This window comes from Engraulis encrasicolus, chromosome 14 (assembly GCF_034702125.1).
Source record: "Engraulis encrasicolus isolate BLACKSEA-1 chromosome 14, IST_EnEncr_1.0, whole genome shotgun sequence".
NCBI lineage: Eukaryota > Metazoa > Chordata > Actinopteri > Clupeiformes > Engraulidae > Engraulis > Engraulis encrasicolus.
In genome coordinates this window covers 13590681-13606741 of record NC_085870.1, presented here as the reverse complement: position 1 = coordinate 13606741, position 16061 = coordinate 13590681, and the positions used below count along the sequence as shown (strand labels likewise).

At 40.5% G+C, this 16061-nt stretch overlaps 1 protein-coding gene across 1 annotated transcript; it reads left to right on the top strand.

The window, feature by feature from the left end:
* The first annotated feature begins 238 nt into the window (after positions 1 to 238).
* Positions 239 to 15325, top strand: LOC134462092 (inter-alpha-trypsin inhibitor heavy chain H3-like). The gene is made up of 22 exons (XM_063214961.1): positions 239 to 381; positions 1529 to 1558; positions 1701 to 1724; positions 2214 to 2368; positions 2580 to 2684; positions 2931 to 3093; positions 3203 to 3313; positions 3492 to 3620; positions 3916 to 4032; positions 4526 to 4694; positions 5571 to 5696; positions 5807 to 5988; positions 6827 to 7012; positions 7517 to 7653; positions 7845 to 8005; positions 8268 to 8294; positions 8391 to 8447; positions 11545 to 11658; positions 12945 to 13146; positions 13478 to 13650; positions 14723 to 14834; positions 15075 to 15325. Exons 1-22 carry the CDS (start codon positions 283 to 285, stop codon positions 15202 to 15204), a joined length of 2709 nt encoding a protein of 902 aa, XP_063071031.1. The 5' UTR covers positions 239 to 282; the 3' UTR covers positions 15205 to 15325.
* The last annotated feature ends 736 nt before the right edge of the window (positions 15326 to 16061 follow it).

The window sequence follows — 16061 nt, the reverse complement described above, 5'->3', positions numbered from 1 at the left end:
AGATTCATTTTCAGTGGATTCAACATTTAATAATAATCAGTGTCACAAATTTCACAGACTTGTATCGTTTTAATGTCTGGATTTCTTTGAAAGATTTCGGTTCAGTTTTCAGATAGGAAATTCCTTCATTTCATCATCCGTTTGCCAACTTTTGACCAACACATGTGAATGGATTCTGTGTAACTGAACTTAGCCCAGCCCCCCCAACTACTCTATCAGAATAGTATAAAGTGCAGACAGCGCGCGCAAGAGAGAGAGAGAGAGTGCAGCTCAGCCTGAATCATGTCTGCAGTCAGGACTACGCTGCTGCTCTGGGTCTGGGTAGGTGTGTGGCTCAGTATCCATGGCGCCCTGGTCATATCTACGGAAACTGCAGAAACGGTGAGTGTCAAGAGCTATGCAGATACCCCTCCATGCAAACCTCACCCAGACACAGTTTCAGAACCATAGGGTGGATCTAGTATTAAGATGGCATATGTTTGGTTACGTGGGGCTACGTTGGAAGATTAAGCTCCTGTAACATTTTGTTGTAAAGTATATCTACGTAAATGCAACAACGTGTACTGTAGAGTCATATGTGGAGAGTGTTTGGCTCCAGTGATATGCCGTGGTCAGGGGGCAGAGCCGAGGTTTTAGTTTTGCATTACATTGGATCCCAGAAAGCTAAAGGAAGAACAGGCCTAAAATGAAATGGCACCAAACCATCGAGAAGGAACTCCAGCAGCACCATCAAAGCTGGGGGACCATCGAGAATGAAGTGGAGAGACTTTGTTGCTGCCCTATGTGGCGAATGGAATGATGGGGTTAAGTAAGTAAGTAAGGGGGCAGAGCAAATGAAAGTGGATCAGTGGGTGTGTATTGACAAGGGTGGTGGAGTGCAACACTGTTTGTGATTTGTGTGAGTCAGGGCTAGCAAGGGCCCAAAGAATGGGCTGGGCATTTTTGGCATAGACTAACCACCCACATACTGTATTGTGATGGCTTATGTCTACGTAGTAAAGATGCAACAGTGGGCTGCACGGTCTAAATAGTGGACCAGTCTGTAAGGAGTCACAAAATAAAACAAAACAACTCAAACAAAACTAAAGCCTCGGCCCTTGAAGAAACTAAACTAAACTAAAACTAAAGCATCGGCCCACCGGTAAAGTGCCCTATATGCCAGATGGACAGTCCAGTCTGCTGTGAGATAAGGGTGAAAGGGGGTGGGGATTGGCTGTGTTGAAACGGGAATAGGGATGGGGTGCTGTGGGGGGCATGAAGGGTGATAGTAGTATATCAACTGATCGGATAAAATGTGCCCAAAACAAATTGTATGTAATATAAAGCCAGCATGCCTCGAAACAGAGAGTACAGTAGTTTACAGTTATTTTAACACAGTTAAAACAACACAGTTAAAATACAGTTGTGAAAATGAACAGTTACAATACAGTTATTTTAAACTAAACGATGTTTAGGCCCATAAAACTGACTTCTCAGCTGCAATTATTTCTGTGCCAACACTGAATACATGTTCTGCTCTTTTTTCCAGATAAAATCTGACACTCCAAAACGTGTTGAGGTACTATTGAATTTGCATGCAACACTTGAAATCCATAAAGGACTACTCAAATAATACAACAGCCACACTGAAACATGTATGACAGAAAATTTGACTTTCTGACCTTTGACACAATCTGTCATTTTGCCTCCTTTTTTCGCAGAAGCGAAGTGTAAATGATGCAGAGGTAAGAGGCAGGTCATGCTGAGTGATTTACCTACTCCAAGAGCAAATTACATAATGTAACGCGATGTAATGTAACACAACATAATGTAACACAACATAATGTAACGCAACGTAATGTAACACAACGTAATGTAACACAACATAATGTAACGCAACGTAATGTAACGCAACGTAATGTAACACAATGTAATGTAACACAACATAATGTAACGCAACGTAATGTGACGCAACGTAATGTAACACAACGTAATGTTACACAACATAATGTTACACAACATAATCTAACCCAACGTAATGTAACACAACGTAATGTAACACAACATAATGTAACACAACGTATTGTAACGCATCGTAATGTAACGCATGTAAATGTAAATCACTGCCTATTTTTCCCCTAGTTGTTAGTCAATGACGTAGTAGTAATACATGACACTGAGACCCAGAAAACGACAAACAAACTCAAATCAGAGATACGTGTGATTTCGGACAGGTTGAAATCCAGAGTGTGAAGTTGGATTGCAAAGTGACGTCTCGCTTTGCTCACACCGTGATGACCACCAAAGCTCTGAACAAAGGCAACTCCTCAAAGGAAATATTCTTCGAGGTGGAACTACCAAAGACTGCTTTCATCACCAACTTCAGCATGTCAGTCAGCCTCTCATCATTTGTCTCCTAACCAGTTTTAAGACAAGTCAATGTAACAAAATATTCAAGAAATCTTCAACAGAGTAACTCCAAAGCGTTGGATTAAAGTAGAAACCAATCACAGTTTTAAAACCGGGTGTGTTTCTGCTGTTTCATGTCATGACATAAAACACAGTAGGCTACCACATATTTGTTTTCTCATCCCTTGTAGGGAAATTGAGGGGAAGACGTATGTGGGAGATGTGAAGGAGAAGGAGAAGGCCAAGAAGCAGTATGAGAAGGCCGTCTCATCTGGACAGACTGCTGGACTCGTCAAGTCAGTTGCTTTGGTTTGGAGAATGCAGTCGGAAAATGCTCTCTACCTTACAATACTGACTGTTTGACAAGATAATGGTGTGTGTGTGTGTGTGTGTGTGTGTGTGTGTGTGCACGACGCGTGTGTGCATGCACATTTGTTTGTGCATGTGGGTGTGTGCTCCCGTGGGTGTGTGCTCCCGTGTGTGTGTGTGTGTGTGTGTTTGTGTGTGTGTGTGTTTGTCTGTCTGTTTGTCTGTTATGCTAGAGCATCAGGGAGAAAGATGGAGAAATTCTCGGTTTCAGTGAACATCGCAGCCGGCAGTCCAGTCTTATTCACACTGACATATGAGGAATTGCTGAAGCGCAACAAGGGAAACTACGAGATCATGATGCGGGTCAAGCCAAAGGAACTGGTGCAGAATTTTGAGGTAAAACCAATATTGTGCCAACCCTAGTTTGGTTTACAGACCTGCTTTAGGACGAATCATGCTGTGATTCTGAATATTGTAATGTCATAACGATGTGATGTGATTGTAGATTGTGGCAGACATCTACGAGCCTCAAGGAATTGCCTTCCTGGATGCCCATGGGACGTTCCTCACCAACGAGCTGCTGCCCCTGGTGGACAAAACTGTGAATGACAAAAGGGTGCGCCAAAAAACCCCAAAAAAACCCTCATCACCTTCTTTCATTAATAATAATGAACATTTTTGACATAGTATTAAAACACTAGAATACTTGTTTACGTACCGTACACACATGTTTCACAAGATAAAATAAAGGCCTTGGATCAAGAAAGGGTTCTAATTTTATTTAATGCTCTCAGGCTCATGTGTCCTTCAGCCCAACCCCTGATCAGCAGCGGAAATGCCCCGACTGTGATGGTACGCTGATCGACGGGGACTTCATTATTAAGTATGACGTGAACCGTGCTGAAAGCATTGGGGACATTCAGGTATGGCATTTTAGTTATTTAAAAGAGTACATGTATGCACATCCCACCTCACTGAGGCTAGGTGCAGGACAAATGCGCATCTATCAACAGCGGGAGTAGAAGGTCGGCCCTTCAGTCGGAGTTGCAGTGTGCAGACTTCTACTTTGTCTGTTGATGGCATTGTAGTCATGTTGATTTAATGATGAATATTTAAATATTCAATTGATGAATAATACATAAAAATAAACGTCTTCAATGAGAACTGACTGTCACATGAGTGTTCATTCTTATCTCTACGTGATGTGCTTTACTACAGATAGTTAATGGCTACTTTGTCCATTACTTTGCCCCTGCGGACTTGCCGAGGATACCAAAGAATGTGGTGTTTGTGATTGACCTGAGCATCTCAATGAGGGGAACAAAAATGAGGCAGGTAAGAGTAACAAGACAAGAGTAAGAGTAAAGTGGTTGGACTAGGGGTAGGCGGTATGGCCAAAAATGTAAACCTAGGTATAATTTTAGCCACGGTATATATCACGGTATATATCACGGTATTTTACATTTGTGTAAGTTACAAAATGTTAAAATTAAGCGTTTTGTGGCAAAATGACCAAAGCACCATTTTTTGCATTTTATTTTTGGAAATGACTGGTCAGACATTGTTTTATCTATGTGGGAATTCTTGTCATTCAAATAATTTGAAAACATATTTTTAAACTTTTAATCTATAACTATAACTCTACATCTACAGGACGCAATGCGCTACTGCGGTAGACGGTATGAGACAAAATCTCTATCATTGATGAAAAAATACTGCACACAATATTATACCGCGGTTACCGCCCACCCCTACGTTGGACATTAGATGATACGGCCTTTAATCAGTCAAGGGCAGTGTTAAATTCTTTGACAATTTATTGCCCTAGACAAGGGAGGCATTGCTGACCATTTTGAATGACCTGCACCGTGAGGACTTTTTCGGACTGGTGTTGTTTGATAGCAGAGTTGAATCCTGGAAACCTGTACTGGTGCAGGCCACAGAAGAAAATGTGGCAGAAGCTAGGGAATTTGTGAAGACCCTTATGGAAAGAGGATGTAAGTCCAGTTTATTTATTCTTTCTACAAAGACAATTCAAAGTGATGTCTGATTTCCTTTCATTTTTACATTGGATTGTTAAATGAAAGGGACTTGATGGTTATTTTCCCTATTTGAATGTTCCTGGTTTTAGGAGAAGTACTAAATGACATGGAATTACAGTAAGACTGCTGTAATTGATGAAATAGCTTTACTTATGGTCCCATTGGAGTCTTCTATTCCATGTGTGGACTTACAGTATTTTACCAGTTTACTTTCTTATTTATTCTCATCATTTATTTGCTTTTCATTTTTTTAACACACATTTAGTCACTTTGATTATTAATTTTACCATTTTACCTTCCTATTTATTCTTATTCATCCTATTTGCTGTAACATGTTTTTATTTAGTATCATTCTTTTATGTACTATTTCATTGATGTCTTATGCGAGATCAGCATTCCATCAGTTTCTCTGACGTTGTGTTCTAACTCCTATGTTTTTGCTGTGTTGATTTTATGTGTGCCTGTCCACTTTCTTTTTTGTAACATCATCGTGACATATGCTATGCTGGACTCACTGAGATTCTAATCATACACTCGATGGCTGGACTAAAACGTTGCTGCACAGTGTTTTGGGACTATGTTTATGGTGATATCACACTTAGCCTAATTAAACTGAAATTGAATTGAATTGAAATACAGATGTAATCAATATGTTGAGCATCTATGGGAAGATGTTTTAGATGCCCAGAATTTAAACAACAACAGGAAACCCCACTACACTTAAAACAAAGCTATTTAATCTACGGCATGTCTATACAATCTTTTGTGGTTTTGAAATTAAACTGAAGATATGAAATAGAAAACACTGATATTATTGTTCTCTCTATGAAGGGACCAACATAAATGGCGGACTGCTTATGGCAGATGAGTTGATTGACAGATGCATCCAACAGGAACTGCTGCCTGAGAAGAGTGTGACAATGATCATCATGCTAACAGATGGCAATCCCACTTCAGGTCTACACACTTCCCAGAAAATAAACTCATGCTCAGAACTAATCAAGTACATATACATACATCTTTGTAATAGAACTTCAGTACAACAACTGTATTTTCCATAACAACAGGGGAGACCAATCGAGAGGTGATCAAACAGAACGTCCTAGAAGCCATTGGTGGAAATTACACACTTTTCAACCTGGGCTTTGGTTATGACCTTGACTACGGCTTTCTGGACTCCATGGCTAAGCAGAATGATGGACTGGCCCGCAGAATCTACGAGGCAGCTGATGCTGCAGAACAGCTGCAGGTAAACCTTTACTTCAACATCTGAAAGAGATCCAAATTACCAGTCACTCTTATCCTTTCCTAACAGAAGTTAAAATGTGTGCACTGTCAGCAGTATGTTAAGAGTGTTTTGTCTGGTGCATCAAATGAACAAAAAGTATCTAATCTAATTGCCAGACAATAAAAAAGACTATACTGATGCTCATGTGGTCTAAGTAACTAAACACAAACTGGTGGCCTACACGAAGGGCTGAAGGCCTCTGTATGCTCTCTCGGCAAACTGTCGCATAGATGTCTTCGCAGATAGTTTTGATTTTTGCTCCGACGGGATCAATAGGCGTTATGTTATTCATAGTGACAACGGTAAGGGCAACAAGACGATTGTTCAAACTGCCTACGATACAAGGAGTAGGCAAGACTAAAGTGCCATGGAGACATAGTTTACAAGTACACTTGTTGTCTTAACGTTTATGTAAATAAATGGAGCAACAGAGCATGGGCAACTTACTTAATGAATATTACCCCGCATTTTCCCATCACAAACTGTCAGCACGGTGAAGGTTAGAACAAGGAAGTAGTTGCTTGCTTTCGAGCAGACCAATCAGAGAGGCTGCTGTCCGCTGTCACCTGCGAAGCTTTTCTGCGAACAGAGTCTCTGCAAAGGGGGGCAAAATCTCTGCGACGGCATCTCGGACACTGTGCAGACAATTTGTTTTTTGAGGATAAACTGGGCTTGAGTTGTATTGATCTGTAAAAATGTTTTTATTTTGTTAAAACTGCAAATGCGCAACAGTTTGGTGTCCTTCCAGTGTGAAGTCAAATCACCAGGCTAACCTAATTGGTTTTTTTTTTACTTACAGGGATTTTATGAGGAGGTGGCCAGTCCAATCCTGTCCAATGTGCAATTCAAATACCCTGAGGGATCAGTAAACTCTTTGACCAACAGCAAATTTAAGCAGCTCTTCAACGGTACTGAGATTGTGGTGGCAGGACAACTACTTGACGATGATCTAAACAACTTCCTCATTGATGTCTTTGGAACTGGGGTAAGGCGATTTTGCTTCTCCCCATTAAAAGTATTACTGAATATTTCCGTCAGATCTACAATGGTCTATGATATGAACATTTTGGCACTTAACAAAGGTCATAAGCAACGACACCATACAATAACAATCTCAAATGTCACCAAAAAGCACACTAAAGATGGTTTTCACATTCACAAAGTGAAAATACTGGCCAGTTTAATGGTTTGTCATCTAAATTGAACGCTAAAATTAGTAAATAACAGAGGATAAACTAGCAATTGCAAGGTTATAAGAGGTTTGAGTGTTGAAATACAGTAAGACTGTGAAGCCATACATTTTCTAAAACAATGTTACATTCAATCCTCTGAGTGTGAGTTCAACACTAGAAGAGTTGTAGTAACTCTACATTGATTGCGACCATATATTCTCTGAAAAGTGTTTAATTAACCCTGCATTTTTACAGTGTGCTTGAGCCCTGTTGATTGTAAGAAGATACATAACCATATTCATGTTCGACATTTCCAGCTGGATGACTACGCAGTGCAGGGCAAGCCAAGTGTGCTGGACAAGGAGGTTGTATTTCCAGATCAAGAATACATTTTTGGGGACTTTACAGAGCGTCTGTGGGCATACATCACTATTGAGCAACTCTTGGAAAAGAAGTCAGTGGAATACTTACAATAACATGAATCCACAACTGACATCAGCATTTAATTTTATATGGTGTTTTTGTGTGGGTGTGTGGGTGTGTGCGTGTGCGTATGTGAGATACATATGATTTTTTGCACGTAGTTGGCTACCCTGCAACCAATTAAGATTAACACTCTGTCTTGATTCATGTTCAAATTTTCAGAGAGAAAGGCACACCTGAAGAAAGGGCTAATGCTACCGCTGAGGCTCTGGATCTCTCCCTGAAGTACAACTTTGTCACCCCTCTCACATCCATGGTGGTCACCAAACCAGAGAATGAGGAGAATCCAGATGATGTCCTCATCGCAGACAAACTCACTGAAGGTAAAACACACACAAGTTAGAATTATTTCAACAGATCTGCTACACTTTAACATACTAGGCTAAATGCAAATATATGGGGACACCAAGAAATTGAAGCTGTCGTCCACACACTCATATTATTGGAGATAATAGCTTTGCAGATCAAGGTCTACTGTGAAAAACCAGTACTTCTTTTTGCTACGATCATTGTGTCATGATTGATTTACTATTATGGAGAAAAACATGTAGAAATTCAACCACGTCTATTTTTATTACCAAACAGACCAGAGATCAAGGCCTCAAGATCAAGGTAAGAATAATGTTGCTTCAATTTGACTAATGTCTGAGTGATAAGCACGATGATCATGTAGTAATAGATCTTTTTTCTCCAAATGATGTCCTTTAGGTTCCTCTGCACGGTATTCTACGCCTTCATATTCATCCTATAATCCAACTTATTATGGTAAGCCTTCATGTGAAATGTAGGGGCGTATGACACATTATTAGAGCATTGTTCAGTGTTAACATGCATACAAAATGTCTGCCGTATTTGATTACTGGCATTATAAATCTCCATACTCATTCAAACAAAGTGCTCTAGAGCAGGGGTGTCAAACTCATTTTGGTCCGGGGGCCGCATACAACCCATGTGGACCTCAAGCGGGCCGCATTAGTAACATCATCGTAAAAAAAAAGTAAAGCAGAGGATTAGTGTTCAGTACTATCACGTTTTAAATGTGTTGAATATGTAGAAAGCAACGCAATACTGATAATCCTATGCAACATTTCCTTGTCTTCATTCATTCATTGCCAACCGTCAATGAATGAAATATGGGAATGTTCATTTTGGCTGGGGGTCTGGGGGTTTTCCCCCCAGAAAAATGTGTATTTCTTAGATGTAATTTCCTGCATTTTCACGCATTCTAACGTCCCGTTTCCAGTTTCAGCTTAATAGGAACCAATACAAATCCAAATATAAATTATATTTATTATTTAATTACAACCAATACCAATACAATACGAATAAGAAGTATTAACATTTTCTCTATATACAGTGCCCTCCATAATTATTGGCACCCCTGGTTGAGATGTGTTTTTTAGCTTCCAATTATTTTTTTTTTTTTCTAAATAATATGGGACGTTAATGGAAAAAAAGAGAAAAATCCAACCTTCAATACAAGTGCATTTATTCAGTGGGGAAAAAATCCCACATAAAGAAATAATTATTTGACATCAAATAATGTGTGTCACAATTATTAGCACCCCTGGTGTTAATATTTTGTACAACCCCCTTTTGCCAACAAAACAGCACCTGATCTTCTCTTATAATGTTTCACAAGATGGGAAAATACAGAAAGAGGGATCTTCAGCCATTCCTCTTTGCAGAATCTCTCTAAATCATCCAGATACCTGGGTCCTCTCCTCTGTACTCTCCTCTTCAGCTCACCCCACAGGTTCTCAATGGGGTTGAGGTCAGGGGACTGAGATGGCCATGGGAGGAGCTTGATTTTGTGTCTGGTGAACCATTTCTGTGTAGATTTGGCCATATGTTTAGGGTCATTGCCTTGCTGAAAGACCCAGTGACGACCCAGCTTCAGCTTTCGGGCAGAGGGCAACAGATTTTTATTTAAAATGTCCTGGTATTTCAAAGCATTCATGATGCCATGCACCCTAACAAGGTTCCCAGGGCCTTTGGAAGCGAAACAGCCCCACAGCATCACTGACCCACCCCCATACTTCACAGTGGGTATGAGGTGCTTTTCAGCATGCGCATCTTTCGTGGTACGCCAGACCCACTTAGAGTGTTTGTTGCCAAAAAGCTCAATCTTGGTCTCATCTGACCAAAGCACACGGTCCCAGTTGAAGCCCCAATACCGCTTGGCGAACTCCAGACGCTTGCGTTTATGATTGTGAGTGAGGAAAGGTTTTCTCCGTGCATGCCTCCCAAACAGCTTGTTGGCGTGTAGACAGCGCCTGATGGTTGATTTGGAGACTTTGTGACCCCAGGATGCTACCATTTGTTGTAATTCTGTAACCGTGAGCTTTGGAGATCTTTTGATTTCTCTTACCATCCTCCTCACTGTGCGTGGTGGCAAAATAAACTTGGGTCCTCGTCCAGGCTTGTTTACCACTGTTCCAGTTGTTTTGAACTTCTTAATTATTCCTCTCACAGTGGATATGGGCAGCTGCAGTTGAGTGGCAATCTTCTTGTAGCCTCTGCCTGACCTGTGAAGGTCGACGCACATCTGCCTCACTTGTATGCTGTGTTCCTTTGTCTTTCCCATGTTTAAGAGTGGATAAGAGAAATGGCCTCGGTGTCACGTCATATTTATACCCCAGGGAAACAGGAAGTGATGAATTACTAATTAAATGTTCCTACATACTCTGGTAAACTTTGTAAACTACTGTAGAAATGACAGAAATGCTTCAATTATATTTATTTCCTGGGAATTGTTAAGGGTGCCAATAATTGTGGAACAGGTGATTTAATGAAAAATAATTATTTTTTAGTCAGGGATTTTTTTTATTTTCTTACAATTCATTTGAGTTGAAGGCTACATTTTCCTACAATTTTCAGTGTGACAGTATTCTTCTGCAATAAACACTGAATTTATTTTAAGGCTTTTAACACATCTCAACCAGGGGTGCCAATAATTATGGCGGGCACTGTATATGAGGTCTATAATATATGATCTTTATCAAATGCCTGTTACAGTACAAATTCACCATTTATAATAGAAGTGTGATGTGCACTTTACTACATATATACAGTATGACAGAGGGACCATTGGGTTAATGTCATGCAAGTCTCGATTTTGTCGCGATTGGCGTAATTGCGCATTTCGGTTATTTCATTGAGGAAAAAAAAAAAAAAAAACGTAAAAAAAATTATAATTATTATTTTTATTTTTTTTTACATCCGGGCCGGATGAAACCCTCTGGCGGGCCGGATGCGGCCCGCGGGCCGTATGTTTGAAACCCTGCTCTAGAGAATGCCACTTTGATCATCTGAATGAATGCATGCTGGGAATTAAATAACCGCCACTGGGACGTTGTAATAGCCACTGAAAAAAAACGTAACTACCATAGTACTACACCACTATGACGGTGCACAGGGCCTTTAGTAACACATTACGATTTGGTCATTGCCATTCTGGTAACAGCTAAGTTAATTTATAACACGGGTAGTGTCTCAAGGGGTTTGCATTAGATTTTGTTGATGGTGTGACTTAATTTATTGTACATGTCTTGTATCAGTATGTTCGTTTTTCTACTGCACGTGTGTGTGTGTGTGTGTGTGTGGTTGGTTCTGTGTTATGAGTGAATGTGTCAGAGTAATGTAAATTCATGTATGTTTCTACTGCACAGTGTGTGTGTGTGTGTGTGTGTGTGTGTGTGTGTGTGTGTGTGTGTGTGTGTGTGTGTGTGTGTGTGTGTGTGTGTGTGATTTTTTTTCAAGGTCATACGTTTAGTTTAACTGCAAATTGGAGACTGGTAAAATGCCATTTCAAAGTACTTTGTACACTGGACTTGACTTAACTTAATTTTCTATGTTGCAGTTGATGGCGACCCTCATTTCATCATTGAAGTGCCAGCGATGAGAGATGCGCTGTGTTTTAACATCGATGACACACCTGGCACCATTTTCAACCTAGTAAGAGATCCTGTCTTGGGTAAGGTCACACTTTACAGACTTCCTTGAACTGATTCTGGAAGTAGTACATGAAATAGCCTATTACGGAAAACTCCCAAATTCTCTAGCTTCCGCCAAAGCCCGTAGTTTGTTTACGAAATTGGCGGTGCTCTCTCTCTGCATGCTTTTCCAGCTCGTTTCTTCTCGGGAGATATATTTCAGCAGTTTCTGAATCTGTGTCTTGATGTACGGTAAGAATTAAGGTAGACGGTTATAGCGGTTATACTCTGTAAATATTTAGGCTGAGCTCACTTGAACAAAGTTGTCTAAAGAGGAAAGGGTTTGGGGAACATAGTGCAAGTTGGGGGAGGTAATCATTTTTAATTCTAAAGCTTGGAATTGCATGCATTATTTAACTACTGATTTACCCGTTTTCAGTTTTAGTCACTTATACTCCTCTTTACAACTTCCAAATACAGGATGCTTTTGTAACAACAGACATCCTGCATGCAGCAGCTTTAAAGAAGCAATATTAATAGAGATGTCCGATAATATCGGCCCACAGATATTATCGGCACGATAATGGAATAAAATGTAATATCGGTCAATATCGGTATCGGATTTTTGTCTTATCAAAACCGATATAATAATGCTTGAATTACTGTACACTTTTCTCCTTAATTATTTTTCTATTTTGCACAGACGATGTTAATATTTGGAAAGCTTTGTTGCATTCGAGAATGCTTCTAGTGGGGCATTACAATAAAATTAAGCATATTTTGTTCCACAACAGCAGATTTGTAATGTTACGTAGAATTTGTTGTGAGGAACCCACATATGGCCCTACCGTGGCTGATATGGTAGGGCACACGTTTACCACTCGGCCGACCCGGGTTCGATTCCCGGTCCGGGTCCTTTGCCAGTCCTTCCCCATCTCTCTCTCCCAGCTCACTTCCTGTCTCTCCTTCACTCTCCTGTCTCACAAAAACCAATAAAGGCTGAAAAGTCCCAAAAAATACTTAAAAAAAAAAAAAATAAATAAAAAAAATATATAAAAAAAATAACCCACATATATCGGCATCGGTATCGGCCAATATCGGAATCGAAAACTGAGAGTTGGACAATATCGGCATATCGGATATCGGCAAAAAAGCCACTATCGGACATCTCTAAATATTAATACATCAAACCCATGCATTATTTTTTTTAAAAAGGAAATTCATTTTCTGTCTCATTCATGAGTATGTTGCTTCAATGAGACACACAAAAACAAAACTGTCCCAAGAAACCTCTGAAAGCTGGTATTGTACTGAATGACATTGACAGGGATTGTGGTGAATGGACAAACCATTGGGGACAAGAAAGTCATCCCTGGAGCCAAGGTGAATACATATTTTGGCCGCTTTGGGATTGTTCATCGGCCTTATGGTATAGAACTGCTAGTCAGCACAGATGGGATATCCGTGTTTGTGAACAAGAAGGGAACAAAGTTCACCTGGACAGAAACCGCTTCAGTAAAAGATGAAAAGTAAGTTATGACACACACTCTCTTCACACTGTATTCACATGTCATATGGAGCCACTAAAACGTCATGCCCACAATATAATATGTACTGCTCAAGAGTGATGTTCTGTATAACATGAAGTGCTGTGTTAATGTAGGTCGTAGCCCCATAGTACTACTATGACAGTGCACAGGGCTTAGGCCTTTAGTAATACATTACATCTTGGTCATTGCCATTCTGGTAACAGCTAGTTTATAACAGGGGCATGTCTTAAGTGGTTAAACACTGAAGGGAAATTACTTACCATTACCCTTACCCTGATCTTACACCTGATCTGACCCTTTGAACCCACAGCATGGATCTGCATATCACAAAAGACCGCAGTCTGACCGTGGCGCTGAAAGACTCTGTGAAGTTCGTCATCATGTTGCACAAGGTGTGGAAGAAGCACCCGTACCACCAGGACTACTTGGGCTTCTACACACTAGACAGCCACCTGCTCTCCCCCAGTGTCCACGGCCTGCTGGGTAAGCAAGTGGTGGTGGCACCTATGAGCTACAGCACTCACTCAGACTGAGATGTAGGGCTGCACAATTAATCGAAAATAATAGAAAATCGTGATAAAATTGTGAAGTCAAAGTCGTGATTTTAATCGTGATTTAATTGTGGCAATAGTGACCAACCTTTGAGAGCGGTCTTGAAGCCAGAACATACTGACAGGATGGTGTTTCTGGCCAGAAATCTGTCCATCTAAGTTTTATTTCCTTTACATAATTATTACAATTCATTTTATTTTGCTCATCCCGTATATCATTCATTCTTGGTTATATTTCATCTTGTTATAGTTTTCAAAAAAATCTGCAAAAAAAACAATAATCGTGATTAATAATCGTGATTACGATTTTGACCAAAATAATCATGATTATGATTTTTTCCATAATCGTGCAGCCCTACTGAGATGATTAAAAGCTTAGATGCCTATTAACTGTCAAGACTAGGTCAAGAGCAGCCCAGCCGTGGCTCTAGCGGCTGGGCACTGGATTGCTATGCGGGCCGGACGACCCTGGTTCGATTCCCGGCCCAGGTCATTTCCCGGTCCTTCCCCATCTCTCTCTCCCAGCCATTTCCTGTCTGTTCTCCACTGTCCTGTCAAAATAATAAAGGCACAAAAGCCCTAAAAAGACTAGGTCAAGAGTGAAACTATTAAATAATGTATGTCAATACTGTACTGTATATTGGTGAGGTCCACATTCCTAAACCCTTTCGACAAAAACATACAGTAGCCTATCACACCCACATGTACATAACAGACATACCTTTTTTCTTTCTTGTTTTGTGTGTATGTATCCATTATTGTTTGTGGCATAAACCATAGCTAAATTGTGTTGTCTACTTGTCTTGATTTTTGTATTGTATGCTTTAAATCGGTCCCAGATAGCAAAGGGACGTTGAATGGACGGCGTTGGCCGTCTTTTCGCGTTGATTTGACAATAATCGGCGCAGATTCAACGTCCCTTTGCTATTAGGGTTCTATGATCACAAGGATTTTGTGACCCTCTCTCTCTTTCCTGACCTTTTCTCGCTCTTTTTTTCCTACAGGTCAGTTTTATCACGGCGTGCAGTTTGAAGTTGGCGACCTCCACCTAGGAGAAGTCCCTGAGAAACCTGATGCCACAATGGCTATTAAAGGACACACTCTAACTGTGACTAGGTAAACAACAGTTCCTCATGTTTGTGCTCTACACTGAGCAACTGAATTGGCTGTAAGCCTTATGTGCCTTTTATGTGCTCTGGGAAGTAGATATTATCCGGTCTCTGTAACTTGTTTATTAAAATTTTCTACAAGTTGTCCATTGGAAAATTGGTAACTTATTTTACCCATAATTCCCAGAGCACATGAAAGCACCAGTAGGCTCTTCCCTTCCCTAACAACAACGCTTTGTTTCCCCAGGGGCTGGCAAAGGGATTTCCGCAGGGAAGTGAAGACCGGCGAGAAAGTGCCCTGTTGGTTTGTTCACAACAATGGCACTGGACTTATTGATGGGAGCATTGGAGACTATGAGCTTACCAGTCTGTTTTAGCCAAGCACAAGATTACACTGCCTCAGTAGGTTTAGGCCTACTATTTCAAATGTATGATTGAGGAAATGTGTCATCCAATGTTTATGTGTGTTGAATAAAAGTAATCAATGGCTTGGGAAAAGTTCTTTTTTTTTTTAACCACAGACATAAATAAATATTTTGGGGATACACCATTTTGTGACTGGGAGTGGGAGGTATTAGGCAGATTAATTATAGGCCTAGGCTATATCTTTTCGATTCTCTCAGGTAGCCATGATGAATCTAGCTGGGGGATCTAGTGCTGCCACCTGTCCAAGTTTTTCCTGATTGTCCAGGATTTGAACGGTCTCTCCAGGAAAAAAAAATACTTTCCTGGACAATGAAAAGTTATCTCTCCTTGATGAAAAACAAAAAGGTCGACTGAATTTGAAATGTCTAGGATTTTTGTCAGAGGTGGCAACCCGTTCGAGGCTTCAAAGATTTCCAGGGATTTCATGTTGTAGGCTACTTGACTTGATTGCCACTTGTAGTCAATTTAACCAAGGGTCTGTATAAAATTCACATTAGGCCTATAATTTAAGTGTGTGATAACGCAAATATGCATTCACGCGGTAATATTCTTTGGTCACTCAGTGCTGGGATTGTAAAGTCCCGGAAAATGGTGACGCGGGACCACAATCGGTTCGGGTCATTAGCGTCAATTACAGGTAGACTGGCTTGTCTGCTTCTTTACACGATAAAACCCAACGTACACCGGGCTACTAGGCCTACACTATTCAAAAAACGTACCTCTGCTGGCGACTGGGGAGATGTGTTAGCGCAATGGCTGACAAAAGGGAAGGCTAGAACTACATCTCAACATTCGCAGGGGAAAATAC

Bases quoted from the DNA above. Each gene is read 5' to 3' on its own strand.
- LOC134462092 (XM_063214961.1), top strand. From the start codon at position 283: ATGTCTGCAGTCAGGACTACGCTGCTGCTCTGGGTCTGGGTAGGTGTG. The intron at 382-1,528 runs GTGAGTGTCAAG...TCTTTTTTCCAG, and splicing joins CTACGGAAACTGCAGAAACG to ATAAAATCTGACACTCCAAA. The intron at 8,006-8,267 runs GTAAAACACACA...ATTACCAAACAG, and splicing joins CGCAGACAAACTCACTGAAG to ACCAGAGATCAAGGCCTCAA.